The sequence below is a fragment of the Rattus norvegicus genome, chromosome 5, assembly GCF_036323735.1.
Source record: "Rattus norvegicus strain BN/NHsdMcwi chromosome 5, GRCr8, whole genome shotgun sequence".
Taxonomy (NCBI): Eukaryota; Metazoa; Chordata; class Mammalia; order Rodentia; family Muridae; genus Rattus; species Rattus norvegicus.
In genome coordinates this window covers 81,968,334-81,984,182 of record NC_086023.1, presented here as the reverse complement: position 1 = coordinate 81,984,182, position 15,849 = coordinate 81,968,334, and the positions used below count along the sequence as shown (strand labels likewise).

The 15,849-nt window shown below is 45.3% G+C and overlaps 1 protein-coding gene across 1 annotated transcript; it reads right to left on the bottom strand.

Annotated features, from left to right (window-relative positions):
* Positions 1-1,043: 1,043 nt before the first annotated feature.
* On the bottom strand, positions 1,044-7,224 carry Atp6v1g1 (ATPase H+ transporting V1 subunit G1). The gene is made up of 3 exons (NM_001106660.1): positions 6,996-7,224; positions 3,168-3,268; positions 1,044-1,787 (listed from the first exon to the last, which is right to left on the bottom strand). Exons 1-3 carry the CDS (start codon positions 7,075-7,077, stop codon positions 1,614-1,616), a joined length of 357 nt encoding a protein of 118 aa, NP_001100130.1. The 5' UTR covers positions 7,078-7,224; the 3' UTR covers positions 1,044-1,613.
* Between the last annotated feature and the right edge of the window lie 8,625 nt (positions 7,225-15,849).

Here is a 15,849-nt window from a genome sequence, read left to right as displayed (position 1 = left end):
CTCAAACTGCTGCAGGAAAAGGAGAGTCCCTAATGCCTTTCTGTTTCTACCCACCACAAATTACTCTGCAACCAAAGAAAAGCCTATGTACTGGCTGGTTTTGTGTGTCAATTTGACACAAGCTGAAGTTATCACAGAGAAAGGAGCCTCCCTTGAGGAAATGCCTCTATGAGATCCAGCTGTAAGGCATTTTCTCAACTAGTGATCAAGGGGGGAGGACCCAGCCCATTGTGGGTAGTGCCATCCCTGGACTGGTGGTCCTGGGTTCTGTAAGAGAGCAGGCTGAGCAAGCCAGGGGCAGCAAGTCAGTAACATCCCTCCATGGCCTTTGCATCAGCTCCTGCTTCCTGGCCTGCTCGAGTTCCAGTCCTTACTTCCTTTGGTGATGAACAGCAATGTGAAAGTGTAAGCTGAATAAACACTTTCCTCCCCAACTTGCTTCTTAGTTATGATGTTTGTGCAGGAATAGAAACCCTGATTAAGACAAACCCCATAAGAAGAACAACATTATCAACCAACCAGATACCCCAGAGCTCCCAGGGACTAAACCACCAACCAAAGAGTACACAAGAAGCGACCCATGTCTCCAACTGCATATGTAGCAGAGGATGGCCTTGTCAGGCATCAATGGGAGGAGAGGCCCTTGGTCCTGTGAAGGCTCAATGCTTCAGTGTAAGGGAATACCAAGACAAGGAGGTGGGAGGGAGTGGGTGGGTGGATGGGGGCGCACCCTCATAGAAGCAGGGAGAGGGGGAATGGGATAGGATTTTCTGGAGGGGAAGTCAGGAAAGGGAAAACATTTGAAACATAAATAAAATATCCAATAAAAGAAAAGAAAAAAAAGAAGATTGCCGGCTCTTTAGTTGCTTGCTGCTTTCTAAATCAGAGGGTGAAACCACAAGCAATTTCATTCCCAATAAAATAAACACCTTGAGTATTTATAATAAGGTATGCATTTGCATCCAAAAAAAAAAAAAAAGAAATTCTGCTCAACATCTGGGTCAAGATATACTTTGTATTATCAAGAAGAGGAGCCAGGAGGATGAAAGGCAAGACAAAGTTTTACTTTTAAATGATTACAAGCACACCAAATAACATGTAACAAGCTGAGTCCTAGCATCTAGTGACTTGGGTTAGGATGTACTAACAGCAACCTGGACAAGCATATCATTGTCCTAAATGATCCAGGATAGAGCACTATATGGCTGGCTGCTTCTTAGGAATTACAAATGGCTACTTACTACTTTTTCATAGATAACGCCCCTGACCTTTAAGAAAGTAGAAGGGAGCAATTCACTCCCTTTCTTTCTTCAAAGAATTTTTTTTTTTACTAGACTAATAAAAGAAAAGTCAACATTGATAACCATTACTTGCACGAACACACAGGAAGGTGACATATACTTCTTATAGATACACAAGGTAAGAAGATGAAACTTCAGGTACGTAGTAAATCTGTACAAAAAGCTAGATTTGATACTCTCAAAAAGTGAAGGGTCCTACAACAGTATAGAGACATAATTTAATGTCTTCCAGAATACAATTCGAGCTCTGCAGGTTTCCTATTCCACGGGGACAGATCCCATGCCAACCCACAGAGCAGGCGCGTCTGCCTCCTATCCATTTATGCGGTAGTTTTCATGGATTTCTGGCCGGATGTCACACACAAAGGCCAAGAGGTTATCCAGGACTTCATCTCTGTTCTGCTCAAAGTAGTTCTGGAGGATGGTCATCTTCTCCTGGGTCTCCTTTTCCACCTCACTGCTACAACTGCCATGGGACCCCAATGCCTGCAAGGGAGGAGATAGGATACAAGGGGACATCAGGAAGAGTCTCCAGTTGAGTCATCTAACAAGCAACCTGCTAGGACTATGGAAAAGCCCCAGCTCCTTAATGCGAGAATGCAACACATCAGTGGCAGGCATAGTAACCTGTGAGAAAAGCTGTGTGAAGAAACAGGTCCACTCCACCAGCACTCACTGCTACCCACAGTACACAGTCCTGAGTAAAGAACAGAACCAACCTAAAGATTCAACAACTATGGCACTGCCCACACTGGTGCACACCTGTGATCCCAGCTACTTTAGGTAAAAGCAGAACTGCTTGAGCACAAGAGGAAAAATAGAAAACAAAGACGGCAAAGATGGACTCAATTCAGTCTCTGGTAACAACAGTAGCACCACTACCAGCAACTGCATGCATGAGCACACCACAACCTAACAACTGAGAGTGGTTATAAACTATGAAGCATCTATACAGGAGAATATAGGTCAGCAATGACTATAAAATATGCAGTTTATAGGCAAATAATACAAATCACCAATGTTGGCATTTGTTTTTTTTTTTTTTTGTTTTTGTTTTTGTCTTTTTTGATGTGGCTTTAAAAGTGCAAAGACAGACATTGGAAAGACTGCTCAGCAGTTAAAAGTAGGTACTACTCCTGCAGAGGACTCAGTTGGTTCCCAGCACCCACATGGTGGCTCTCAACCATTTATAACTCAGGCTCCAGGGAAGCCAATGCCCTCAACCTCTAAATCTTTCGCCTGGATATTCAACAAGGCAAACTGTGAACCACTGTTAACTGTATGGACACCACATAGCTCTGTTCCCCACTTCCCGCTTCTACAAGCTCCTCTGCATCCTTTTTCCCCCACCAGCATCCACCTCTGTCCATCACTTTATGATCACAGCTGCCTACTACAGTGAGGGGCAGGTCCCATTTCACGCTCATTTAGATTTTCACAGCAGTGTTCACAGCTGTAGGCTTGTAGAACTTGTAGAGCTTGTAAGCTAAATTCTATGAAGGCAGGGATCGAAACTACTGTTCCTGCTCGATCTGCCAGCATCTAACATGGTACTACCTGGCATATGTCAAGTGCCTACAAGAATGCTAAACATATAAATGAAAATTATAATTTGATATAGTAAGTAAATAAACGTGACTATCCCAAGAGACAAACCATGCAACAAACAGGGACAGGGTGGGAATAGGGGCTAGGTGGTAGAGAATCTGCTTGTATGCAAAGGCCAAATCTAATACTCGCTCCCCCGGTACCACCAAAAACAAACCCCCAAACCCTCAAAGCTGCACTAGCAGCTCTGAGCTATGCTGGCTATTTTCAGATCTGCACAAGAAAGGAAGGCAATAGTGAAGACAGAGAGAGGCCCACCGCAGCTTCCTTGGCCTTGAACTCCTTCTCCCTCTGCAGACGGTACTGTTCAATTTCAGCCTGGGCTTCTTCTTTGGCCTGCTTCAGTCTCCGGTTCTTTCCTGTTTGCAAAGAAGAGAAAGACATCAAGAAGTGTCTCAAGGCAGAACTGCAAGTAATGACTTTCAGCAGTCCAGAAAGAAGCTAATTTAAACACCAGAGAAGTACAAAGGAAAGAGGGAACGCAGATCTAAACAACGTAGGTTCTGTCTCCAGCCTTTAAGTGGAGACAAAACAGGAATGTCCTTTAGAGCTGTGAGCAGTGTATGAGGTCCTCAGTCCAGTGTCCAGAACTGCACACAATACAACACACAACACACACACACACACACACACACACACACACACACACACACAAACACTCTCTCTCTCTCTCTCTCTCTCTCTCTCTCTCTCTCAAAAGGAAACCTGTGAAAACAAAAGAAAATACAGTGGAATGTCACATCGTAGTCTCAAGCTCATTAATAAAAACCTGTTAACATTAAGATAGGTGACAGCCATCTCGGGAGCTCTTCCATACCTCAAATAGTGAATAGCTACCTGTGTTGCTTCAGGCTCTCTTCAGGAGTTTGCTAAGAACTAATGTACTCAAAGGATATCACTTAGAATGCAGCTAAGAAAAGAGATGACATAATTCTGCAAACTGGGCACCAGGGTTGTGGCAGAGGCAAAGCCACAACGAGGGGTAATGGTAAATGCTATACTAGAGTACACACCACACAGCTGGGAGAGGAAGAGAAATGGGGGCTCTGGTCTCCGGAAGATAGCCAGTCATCATTGCTCTGAATTCTCTCTCTCTCTCTCTCTCTCTCTCTCTCTCTCTCACACACACACACACACACACACACACACCACCAACAATAGCAAAATTGAGACAGGGTCTCTCTATGTAGCCTTAGATGTCCTGAAATTCACTATTCACAGACCAAATAGGCCTGAAACTAGCAGAGATCTGCCTGCCTGTCTCCCAAGTACTGGGGTTAAAGACATTTACCACTATGCCCAGTTTCACTAACAGAGTTCTAGAAGACCAACCTAAATACATTATAGCAAAGGAAGCATGCATCTAAAATTCAAGCTTTGTAAGACATATTATCAACTGTCCAAAGCACACTCTACCCAAGTGGACCTATCAAAGTCTCTGACTGGAGAATTCTGGGCCTGTAATGTCTCTATGGCATCAGCATTGTCTGGCCAGTCTGAAACAGCCTCTCCCTACACACCCCAAGGATTATTTCCCCAAGCCTACATTTAAATACAGTACTTATTTCAGCTCACTCTTCGTGTGCTAGGCCCAATCCTTCAGATAGTCCTCCCCTATCAGCTACATGGGCTACATTTAAAGCCAAAAACCTTTTCCAAACCACATCTATCAAAGACAGTATGGTCCAACCATTATTCAGGAACTCCAAGGTAATTTCACAATTCACTATTCCCAACTCGCATAGCTCAATGAACCAGTCCCCAAGACAAGACCACCAATGCCTTTTGGCAAAACATCCTCAAAGTTGTTTTGACACTGAAAATCATTACTACTGGACCAGTAGATCACACAAACATAAACACACAACTCCGAGTGCTGGAAGTACTCACACTGGGTAAGCACTCCACCACTCAACAACAGGTCCAGTTCCCAGAGATATTTTTTCCTCCTCCTACTGTTTGGGATTAGACTCCCATAGAGTTATCAGCCCTAACTGTCTTTTAAACCATACCTTTCTCAGACCTAACAAATGGGAGCTGAGGTCTTGTTTCACATGAAATGTCCCAAAGTAATAATTTCATGAAAAGCTTAGGCTTGATTATTTCACAACATACACCGTCCCTTCTCAGTTTCTGTGTGTATATGTTTTTTTTCCTGGTTTCTAGGGACAAGATTTCTCTGGCTGTCCTGGAACTCACTCTGTAGACCAGGGTGGCCTCAAACCCAGTGATCTACCTGCCTCTGCCTCTAAACGCTGAGATTACTGCTTTTCCTTCCCAGTGCTTAACTGAGCAAGTCAAATGTGATCACAGATCAAGAAAGAGGATAGTTCTCAAATTTTAGCTCTTTTCAATGCCTCTCTTCCCAACCACTGAAAAATATTAAAATGTGAATTAGCTGTAAGCTAACCCCTCTAAAACAAAACAAACTCCTTCAGCAAAAAACAGCTATCTCATATACATATGCAGCCAAGTAAGGTTTAAAATCTCCCAGGAGCTTGGTCATTCCCGCTACAGTCCAAGCATTTGCTCTTGTACTTCCTCCAGTTTCACAGAATTCCCAACACACACACCTGCTACTACTGCTGCTGAGTCATCACTGGACAAACTGACAAGTCATTCTGGAAATTCTGGATCAAGAGCATGGCAACACAGGACTTTCTAGCCACCTGTGAAGAAAAGGCTTCTCACCACCCCAGCATTCTCACAGAAAATGTCTCCTAGGAAACACCTAACTCCTACCAGGGCCACATTTCAAATCTACTTGGAGGTGAGCATGGTGGCACATGCCTTTCAGGCCAGCACTGGGGGGACAGAGGCAGGCAGATCTCTGAGAGGTCTCAGTCCACCAGCAGTATGTAAGACATGTGTACTATGAGTTTTGTACCAGAAAAAAACCTCCTTGCATGAGGAAGGCCTCTCTACCCAGAGTCTGGTCAAATCATCTTCTGAGTCTCATTTTACCCACCTGCAGAACAGGAGTAAATGCAGTGTCTCTTACCTTGGAAAACTGGACTCATAAAGTTCCTGGGACACAGTTTCCAGTTTCCAAAGACTTATTCTAGTGGTGGGGCCATGTAAACCAACAGTTTACTATATATAATAAATATATAGTGAGGGAAGGAGCAACTGCTGCTTACATTCTGAAATCCAAAACTAACCATCAGAGCAAACGATATGCAAACGCTTCTAGGGACATCAATGAAGCTGACTTTAGGACTCACGTTGACACAGTACGGCTGAAAGAGGCTAGCTATCTCACGGGGACATTATTAGGAAAGAATACAGAAGCTTGATTGATGAAAACACTTCCTTTAATCCATTATAAAATACCAGCTCTATTCTGCAGGTACTGGGAGTGCTGAGTGGAAGGAAAGGTGTGAGGGAAGATATATTTGCATTTTAAGCAGGTTACTGCAATGGGGGAAAAAATGAGCTGCAGAACATTATTGGCTTCTTCCACTCCTTGGTCCCAGTTTGACACATGTGGTAAACTGACTTTTCTGGCCATCTTGTCCCTCTCAACATTGGCCTTTCACTGCTACACAAATCCTAACTGGTATGTGCGCCTCCGCTGGAACAAGAAATACCCTGTGATGGCGATGAACTGGGCACTTCTTTAGTACATTCTCAGGGGAACAAAAACAAAAAACAAACAAAAAGGGAATGACCGAGTTAGGCAGTCACATGAACTCAGCTGGTCCAACTATGGTACCAAAGAAAAAGATAGAGGGGGGTCAGGTTAGAGAGGCTGGGCGAAAGGTTTAAAGTGACGAACGAGAAGAGAGGCGGCCAGGATGACTTAGGTTCGTAGACTCGACGGCCGTGGCCGTCGCTCCCGTGGGTGGGCCACAGTCAGAAGCAAGGGATCAGGTGGGAGCATAGTTTCTGTGGGGTGGCCCACTTCACGCACTGCACCCCGAAAAGAGCACGAACCCACTACTGTCCCCACAGGCATCTGTGGTCCTGCCTCGCGGCTTCCAGGAACCGCCAGGACAGCTTCTGGCCCCGACACTGTCTCCCGGCCTCCGCCCGCGGCCTAGCCGCCGTCCCCCGTCTAGCAACCCGCCCCGTCCCGGAGCTCACGCTTGCGGGCCTCGGACACCTTCTCGGCCGCCCGCTTCTCAGCCTGCAGTAGCTGCTGGATGCCCTGCGACTGACTCGCCATTGCTGCGGGAACTTTCGGCCGAGAGAACGGCCTAAGTCAACGGCTCAAACACACGTAGAAGGCCCTAACCCACCACCCAGAATCTGCGCCTGCGCAACTGATCGGAGCTCCGCCCCGCCGTCCAATGACCCGCCCTGGCAGGGCAGCTGACTCCTTTTGAATCCCGTGACTCCCAGGAGATGGGGCGGGGCGAGACGGGGCGGGGCGGGGCGGAGCGAGGAGGGAAATGCCAAGCTGTTTCACTATGCCTGTGCCTGCTACTTTGGGATAACTGCTCTTGCTCCTTCACTTTTGCAGCTGTCAATGGCTGTTTTTCAGCTAGTATTATCCCAGTGGCAGTCCTTCCATATGGTTAGTTCCCTCTTCCCGTAATTAGTAGTGTGCCCACGTTGAAGTCGAGAAACAAGGACCCAAACCCTGATTACTTACCCCCACTTTTTACCCAGCTAGACTTCCTACCTTTCTGGAACTTTCTTTGGATCCTATCAGGAAGCAGCACTAAGCATAGTGGTACAGGCTGCAAACCCAGCACACCCCAATCAAGATGCTGAGGCAAAAGGATTGAGTTGAAGGCCTGACTAGATTGCGTAGTGAGACCGTGTTTGGGGAAAAATAAAATAAAAGCAGGTAGTGAAGCTGTGGCACTTGCCTTTAGCCCCAGCAACAGGGAGGCAGAGGCAGATTTAAGGCAGGCCTGATCTACAGAGTGAGTCCCAGGACAGCCAGAGCTACCCAGAGAAACCCTGTCACAAAAAACCAAAAAGAAAAAACTCTATCAAAGAGAAGTTTAGGAAGCTCTGGCCAGTTCTGGAGGGAAATCTGAAGCCTTAGGTTCAGACACGAGCAAATACTCAGGGGCCCTCAAGCAGGAACTCAGCCTGAAGTCATCTACTAATCCCTGGGACTTGTGGGCCAGTCGTCATCCTTTCTTGTGGTGCTAGGGATAGAACCTAGGCCCTCGAGCATTGGAGGCGAGTCCCCTCATCCCTCTGAGCTGTATCCCTAGACCTCCCATCCCTTTCTGAGCCAAGCTCAGGAATAGTGCTGTTTTCTGTAAGTGTTAATGGAAGCACAGTAGGCATGCACACCTCTTTTGATCCTAGAGGCAGATCCTGGAGACAGAGTGGACAGCTCAGAGTACAGACATTTACCTCAAAACCTAACCCTGTGAGTTCTATTTCAGGAACCCACGTGGAGGAAGGAGAGAAACAATTCCTGCAAGCTATCTTCTGACCTGCACAAACACAGTGACATATGTATGCATTACCACCATCCACCCATGCAATTTTGAAAAACTAAGACATTCATTTAAACAAATAATTATAGCACAATAGATGAAGGAAATTTGCAAAGAGTTTCAAGACGTGTTTGTTAATGAAGATAAACAGTGTGAACAGCCATGAAGAGGCAGTGAGTGGATGTGAAGGCTCTCCCAAGGACAAGATCTAAAATGAGATCCTAGGGCTGTGTCAGCAGCACAGGGCTGCTTATAACCCTCATCTACTGTAGACAGAAAACACAACTCCTGTTCCGAAGAGAACACAAGAGACCCTGATATTTTGAACCCAATGTGATCATGGCCCAGGAAGGACAGATTCAGATTCCCCTGAACGGCATGAGGGAGAGGTTACGTTTATGGTCAGAGACCAAAGCAAGGTCGTAAATTCATTTACCTAATACATGTACTCAATGTATTTACCTAATACATGGGTGTTCACAACAGATAGACAGCTTATGGAAGTATTGGGAAATCTCTTCAATGGGTTCCCCATGCTGTTTTCTAATACCCTTAGCTAAGGTTGGAGTAGGCCAGTACATTGAAAACATTCCATCTAGCGGTCACAGAGCTGTCAGGGCAAATGTGGAGGTTATAGAAAATGGCTATTAAGGAAGCTAAAGATAGGCCAAGATGACTTTAGCCCTACCTCTGAAAACTCATGTCTCTCTTCAGTCATGGACCTCCAGTCTGTCAGTCTTCAGGACCTTCCACTCTTCTGTGGCTTCTTCAGAGGTCACCACTATCATGTGCCAGGCCTTCCTTCCGTTCCCAGGGGACAGGGCAGGCAAGGTAGGAATTGGGGCTTGCATTTGCACTGTGCCACGTTCTGGAATGACTCCTGCCAGTAAGTTCAGAAGTGCTATGAAGTAACAGTCTCATTTGATTATGTCCAAACGGAAGCTCAGCACGTTAAGTAATTTGTCCACAGTCACATTCCTGTTGACTGCCAAATGGGATGCCTGCCTCTTGTCAAGCCGCAGACTGACATCTCAGGCCAGCTGCACTCTTCTGCAGGATTCCTGTGGGCTTTGGAAAGGATCAGGTGACCTCTTAGAGTCTGTGAAATGCTGAGAACATAAAGTAACGCCAAGATATTTTTTTCTAGAAATCCCTCTGTCCTGGAAGGTGAGAGCAGTTTGGTGATTCGAAGCTTTTTCACTTGATTCAGGTTGGAAACAGCATAATAACCAGGACATGACTAGTCTCTAGGACCTTTAAATCCAGGCAATGCTTTTTAGGAAGATTGACCAATGTTTGTGTTCCCAGAAAACACAATATACTCAGGCATAACATGCACTGTAGAGGTGGAAGAAAAACTAAAAGAGATGATTGAGGAAAAAATGACACAAATGTCCACTGACAAACAAGTGGATAAATGAATGTGGCTTATTGTAACCATAGAAAAGTACTCAGTCATGAGTCAATGAGATGACACAGCAAGGACTAGGACAAGCCTGAGAACTGAGTTTCATCCCCTCAGTGGTGGAAGCAGACAACAGACTCCCAGAGTTGTCCTCTGACCTCCACACAAATGCTGTGGCATGTGCACACCCACATATGAACGAGAGAGAGAGAGAGAGAGAGAGAGAGAGAGAGAGAGATTGTAAAATTTTTGACAGGGTCTCATTATCTCTGTGTAAACCAGATTGGCCTCAAATTCAGAGACATCCACTCACCTCTTTCTGCCTACTGAGTACTTGGACATAATTCATGCACCACCATGCCCAGCATGCATTTTCATTATGACATACATTTTATTATTTATTATATTACACAGAGTTTATTATTTATTTGACTGTGTGTGCCTGTAAGTGAAATAAATCTCCCCTCCCCCTGAGTTGTTTCTTGTCTCAGCCATTTGATCCTAACACTGAGAAAAGTAACTAATAATTCCCAGCATGTTGGCAGAAGATGGCTGCCATCACCCAAGCCAGCCACAGCTATACTAACAACACCCATTGCTGGAGTCCAGCTCAGGACATGCCACGGGTGCTTTATGAGCCACACCATGCAGTGTTCCTTCAGGTTGAACTAGGTCCACTCGTGCCTCACAGGAAGAGAGCCTGTCTATCTTGTTCTGTTATTCCAGCTGGTGACAGTGATCTTGCTGTAGGTTTTGGCAGGGAGACCTGGGGACACTCGGCAGCCCAGTGAGTCACACAGTTCTTGTGTGCTGACACCTATCATGTCCTTCCAAACTCGTGACTCTTAACTACTTCCTCTCCTCTGAGCCAGCATTCTAACATCTAAGGAGGAGCTGCAACCTAAAGTGCAAGGTCATTGATTGCTAAATAATCTTTACAGAAGCCAGAACATCTGGGAACCGTAAAACAAAGAACAGCGTGTATGATGCAACCCTTGGTCTTTAGTTCTACATATCAGCTAATGGGGCCCGTAAATTTCTGTAGGTTTATCCTACAGAAAACTAACTTAACAGTTTTAAGAAGGCACACATGGGAACTAGTCCCAGAGAGTTGAGGTCAGAGAATGATCTGACAAGGAATAGACAGAAAAAGAAAAGAGGAGGCATGGCCTTCCTGTCCACTGCCCTCTGCTCTGTCTTTCTTTTCCCATAAAAGCCCTTTATGCCTGAGTCCTCCAGGACAGAACCTCTCCATCTTCCAGGATGACCCTTAAATAAACCTGCTTCCCACCATCACTTCCCAAGAATTGGTTTTAAAGTGGTGAGTAGACCAGGCTTGGGTCAGGTACCAGCAGCATGATTGATTGTAGCCAATGAGTGGAATCGATCCGTAAGTAAACAAAACATGGTGTGGGCTGAGAACAGAATGTTAGTCAATGTTAGAAGGAAGGCAATTTTGATCCATGCTGCAATTTGGAGGAAGCATAAGGACTGTGTGCTAAGTGAAATAAGTCAGTCACAAAAGAGGAAATACTTTACTTGTACACGTGGCCAAACTCAGGCAGACGGAGAAGAGAACGACTGTCTCCTGGATCTGTGGGGAAAGAGGAATGGGATCTTACTGTTCATCATGAAAATACCCTGGATGTTAGGGGCTGGAAAGATGTCTCGGCAGTTAAGAGCACTTGACGCCTGTCTTAGGGTTTTTATTGCTGAGATGAAATACCATGGCCAAAAATTTGGGGAGGAAAGGGTTTGTTTGGCTTACATTTCCACGTTGTAGACCATCACTGAAAGAAGCCAAGACAGGAACTCCAACGTGGCAGGAACTGATGCAGAGGCCATGGAGGAGTGCTCCTCATGGCTTGCTCAGCCTACTTATAGAGCCCACCACCAGCCCAGCGTAGTATCACTCACAGTGGGCTAGACCATTGTTTCTCAATCCGTGGGTCACAACCCATTTAGGGGTCAGGGTCAGCTTATGACTATCAGAAAACACTGATTTTACATTATGTTTCATAACAAAAACAAAATTATAGTTCTAATGCAGTGATGACCGTGAAGTTACGGTTGGGGGTCTCCACAGCACGAGGAACTGGTAACGAGTCACAGCAATGGGAAGATTGAGAACCACTGAGCTGGGCATTTTCACATCAATCACTAGTTAGGAAAATGCTCTACAAGCTCAACTATAGGCCAATCTTATGGAATTATTTTCTGAATTGAGCCTCCCTCCTCTCTAATGACTCTAGCATGGGTCAAGTTGACATAAAACTAGCTAGCACGTCCTTGTAGGGGATCCAGGTTCAGCTCCTAGGACCCACTTCGCAGTTCACAATCGTCTGTAACTCCACTCCCAAAGAATCCAATGCCCTCTTGCCTCTTCTAGCACGAGGCATGCATACAGACCATGTTCACACATACAGGCAAATCACTCATCCACGCAAAATAAAACAATCTCCAACATCATCAAAACAAAAAGTTCTGGAGCTTAATGCTACAAGAACAGTATGTGTGCCTGATGTCACTGAATACACGTTACAAACTCATTAAGATGAAGCCAGATGTGATAACAAAGGTCTTTCATTCCAGTAATTCCAGCACCCAGGCAGCAGTGACAGGCGATCTCTGTGAGGCCAAAGCCAGCCTTGTCTACATAGAGAATCCCAGAATTCTAGCCAGAGCTATGTAGCGAGACCCTGTCTCAAAAGTTATGCCCGCTTAAGGACCTCCACAAGGCCCTACACCCACAGGTTCTAGATACTATGTGGTAGTGCTACCGCAAGAACAAGCCTTTCCCATATGAGTCTGTATGAAACATTGAGCCAAAACCCATTCAGAGCTGTGTCAGAGGATCTGGGGTAACTAAGGATTACTGGTACTCGATTGGGGAGGTGGGAATCCTGTGGGGCAGAACCTTTCACCTGTAGGCACTAACTTCCAGGAGAGGGTCTTATTGATGAACAATGAATAGGACATGCAGGTGGCATCCCAAAACAATGGCAGACAAATGAGAGGAAATATTCTATCCACATTTGGCATCAGCAGTGCAAAACAGTGGGAGCGGAGGAAAGGGATTTCTCCTTTGACTGCTAAAAGTCTTGAGACGCCCTGAATTTGCTGCCTTTTCAAACAGTGTACTCACGAGGCAGAGCTTCCCACGAGGGTGTCATGCTTTGCTTACTGGATCCTGCACCCTTGGGGTACAGAAGCTCTCATCACACACCAGGTTCTCTGGATCTTTGTAGGGGTCTCAGGCTTTTTCCACCTTCAGTGTCTATTAACCAGCTGCAGAGGAGTGGCCATAAACTTTCCTCAGAGAGCAGCATCCAACATGTGGCACTATGGAATTGGTTCACAAATGCCCGGACCAATTTGGTGTGAGATAATTCTGAGGTATGTGTTTTGTCCTGGGTTTCCACTCAGGGAATTAAACTCCAGTCACCCAGTACAGTGTCTGGGCAAACACAGCAGATTCCTCTTATCTGTGGGTGACACATTACAAGTCCCACAGTGGTTGCCCAAAACTTTATGTAATAGTGGACTTTATGGTTCTTTTCCCTCTAAATTCTTGTAACAGAAGTCTATTTATAAATTAGGCATAATAAGAGATTAACAGAAGTAACTAGTAATGAAATAGTAATCTTAATACATAATAGAGGTTAGGCAAATAACTCTGTCCCTTCCAAAATATATTTTCATACTGTCTTTCTTTTTAGGATTGCCTTTACTATGATGAAACACCATGGCCAAAGCAACTTGAGGAGGAAAAGGTTTATTTTGGCTTATACTTCCACACTGTAGTCTGCTATTGAAAGAAGCTAGAATGGGAACTCAAACAGGTCAGGAACCTGGAGGCAGGAGCTGATGCACAGGACATGACGGGACACTGCTTACTCTCAGCATTGCTCTTCATGGCTTACTCATCCTGCTTTCTTATGGAACCCAGAACCCCCAGCCCAGGGATGACATCACCCACAATGGGCTGAGTCCTCACCCATTAATCACTGAGAAAATGCATGTAGCCAGATCTTATGGAGGCATCTTCTCAATCAAGGTTCCCTCCTTTTGGATGACTCTAGCTTGGGTCAAGGTTGGCGTAAGCCCAGCCAACACACTGACCTTGTCCTTCTGAGATGGTATGAGATGACACAATGCACCATGATTAAGATGATGTGAAGACAGGCTCTAGGCACTGTGGTGATTTGAATAGGAATGGCCCCATAGTTTCATGTGTTTGAATGTTTTAGCATAGAGTGTTGGGGGCTGGGCTGGTGCTGCTTGTAGTCATATATTTAATTCTGTACCCCAAGGTCTGGTTGCCCCAAGATGAGCAAATTCCCATGTGTACCAGCCTTTGTTGTGCAAACCTTACTCCCCAATTTAAAACCATTGGTTAAATAAAAATGGCTACAACCAATTACTGATGAGAATAGAGAGAGGTGGAGTTTGAGTTACTAGGCTTGGGGTTGTAGGTAGGGACCTAGAAGGATAAAGGAGAGAGAGAGAGAGAGAATGAGTGTGTAGGAGGAGAAGAGGAAGAAAACAGGAGGTATCCATGAGTCATGGTGCACCAGCAGCATGAGCCCAAGTGAAATACCTCCTCAGGACTCCAGATTCCTGATCCAGGAAGATCCAAACAGCAAGTACTTAGGGAACAGAGGTGGGGAAGTAGCCAGTCTATTGTTAGAAAATCTGATTAGGGATAATCCCCTGGTAATTGTGCAGAGCCTAATAAATAAATAAGTAAGTAAGTAAATCAATCAATCAATCAATCAATCATAGTTTGGGTCTCATTCATTTGAAGCTAGCCTGGGATAAATATAATTCACATTATTTTACAATAGGAAGTGGCACCTCTGAGAGATGTGACCTTAGTGGAGTGTGTGTGGCCCTGCTGGAGGAAGTGTGTCACGTGGAGGCAGTCTTTGACATGCTCAAGTTATGCCCAGTATGACACATATTCTCCTGCTGCCGCCTGTGGATCAAGATGTAGACTCTTGGCTTCTGCAGCACCACATCTGCCTGGATGCCATCATGCGTCTTACCCTGAAGATAATGTACTAAACCATTGAAACGGTAAGCCAACCCCAATTAAATGCTTTTCTTTATAAGTGTTGTCATGGTCATGGTGTCTCTTCACAGCAATAAAACCCTGAGACAGGCACTGTGACCTGGGGTCAGCTACTCTCTACTGCATTTTGAATTGAGACAGTATGAGAACTCATCAAACTACACACACTGCTGTGTGATTTAAAGTGTATGAATCCTTTATTTCTGGATTTTTCTCCCCGTGGAATATTTCTAGAGTTCAGTTGACCACAGATAATTGGAAAGGGAGTATTATACGGGAATAGTCACAATGCACCCTTCCTTCCTTCTGACATAAAAATTATCCCCTGCCTCTCTGCCCAAACATTCCCGATTGAAGACTTGTGTTCAACCCCCTGCTTCTGATTCTGTTTCAAGCAAAAAGCCCATACCAACCAGCTGCTTCAACTGATAAGGAAGGACCCTCAACCCTTGACCCAAGTCCCTTGGCCATGACTTCTTTCTCTGCATGGTGATGGTTACAGTCCAGATGCGCTGCATCCTGGCATCGGTGGGATCCTAATAAGGTTGTAATTCTGAGACTCTCCTTCTTGTGGTGTTTTTTTAGGGGAGTCCTATGTGTGTGCAACTTCTTAGGGCTAGCACCATTTGGGCCAGCTTGTGCTTCCTCATATCTTACGAAGTCCCACACATGAAAGCTCCAGAATCACATAGGCCCAAACCCTGATGAGTTTTGTGACTTTTCAGTTAGTACCTCTGAGCCTCAGTACACTCAGTTCTAAATAAAACAGTAGGATACCAGCTACTCACAAGTATTTGTATTAAGTCAAATTAACATACACTGAGCGATCTGGTACCTACATAGCTTATTGTCAATAGACCTCTCCCTGTCCCTTACCTGAAATCTTCCTCAGGTCCTGCATCTACAAATAGCTACTGTCTGCTGGTCACCATGGCAACCTTAAGCAAGCTATAAAATTCCCCTAATGAAGCAGAGATATTTTCACTTTTCCCTGCTGTGTCTGTCTGGGTCTTGGATAGATTAAAAACTCCCTGAGGAGCATCACTTTAGAGTGTG

Coding starts and splice junctions, on each gene's coding strand:
- Atp6v1g1 (NM_001106660.1), bottom strand. CDS start 7,077: ATGGCGAGTCAGTCGCAGGGCATCCAGCAGCTACTGCAGGCTGAGAAG. Junction 3,269..6,995: donor GGTGTCCGAGGCCCGCAAGC/GTGAGCTCCGGG, acceptor CTTTGCAAACAG/GAAAGAACCGGAGACTGAAG. Junction 1,788..3,167: donor TCAAGGCCAAGGAAGCTGCG/GTGGGCCTCTCT, acceptor CCTCCCTTGCAG/GCATTGGGGTCCCATGGCAG.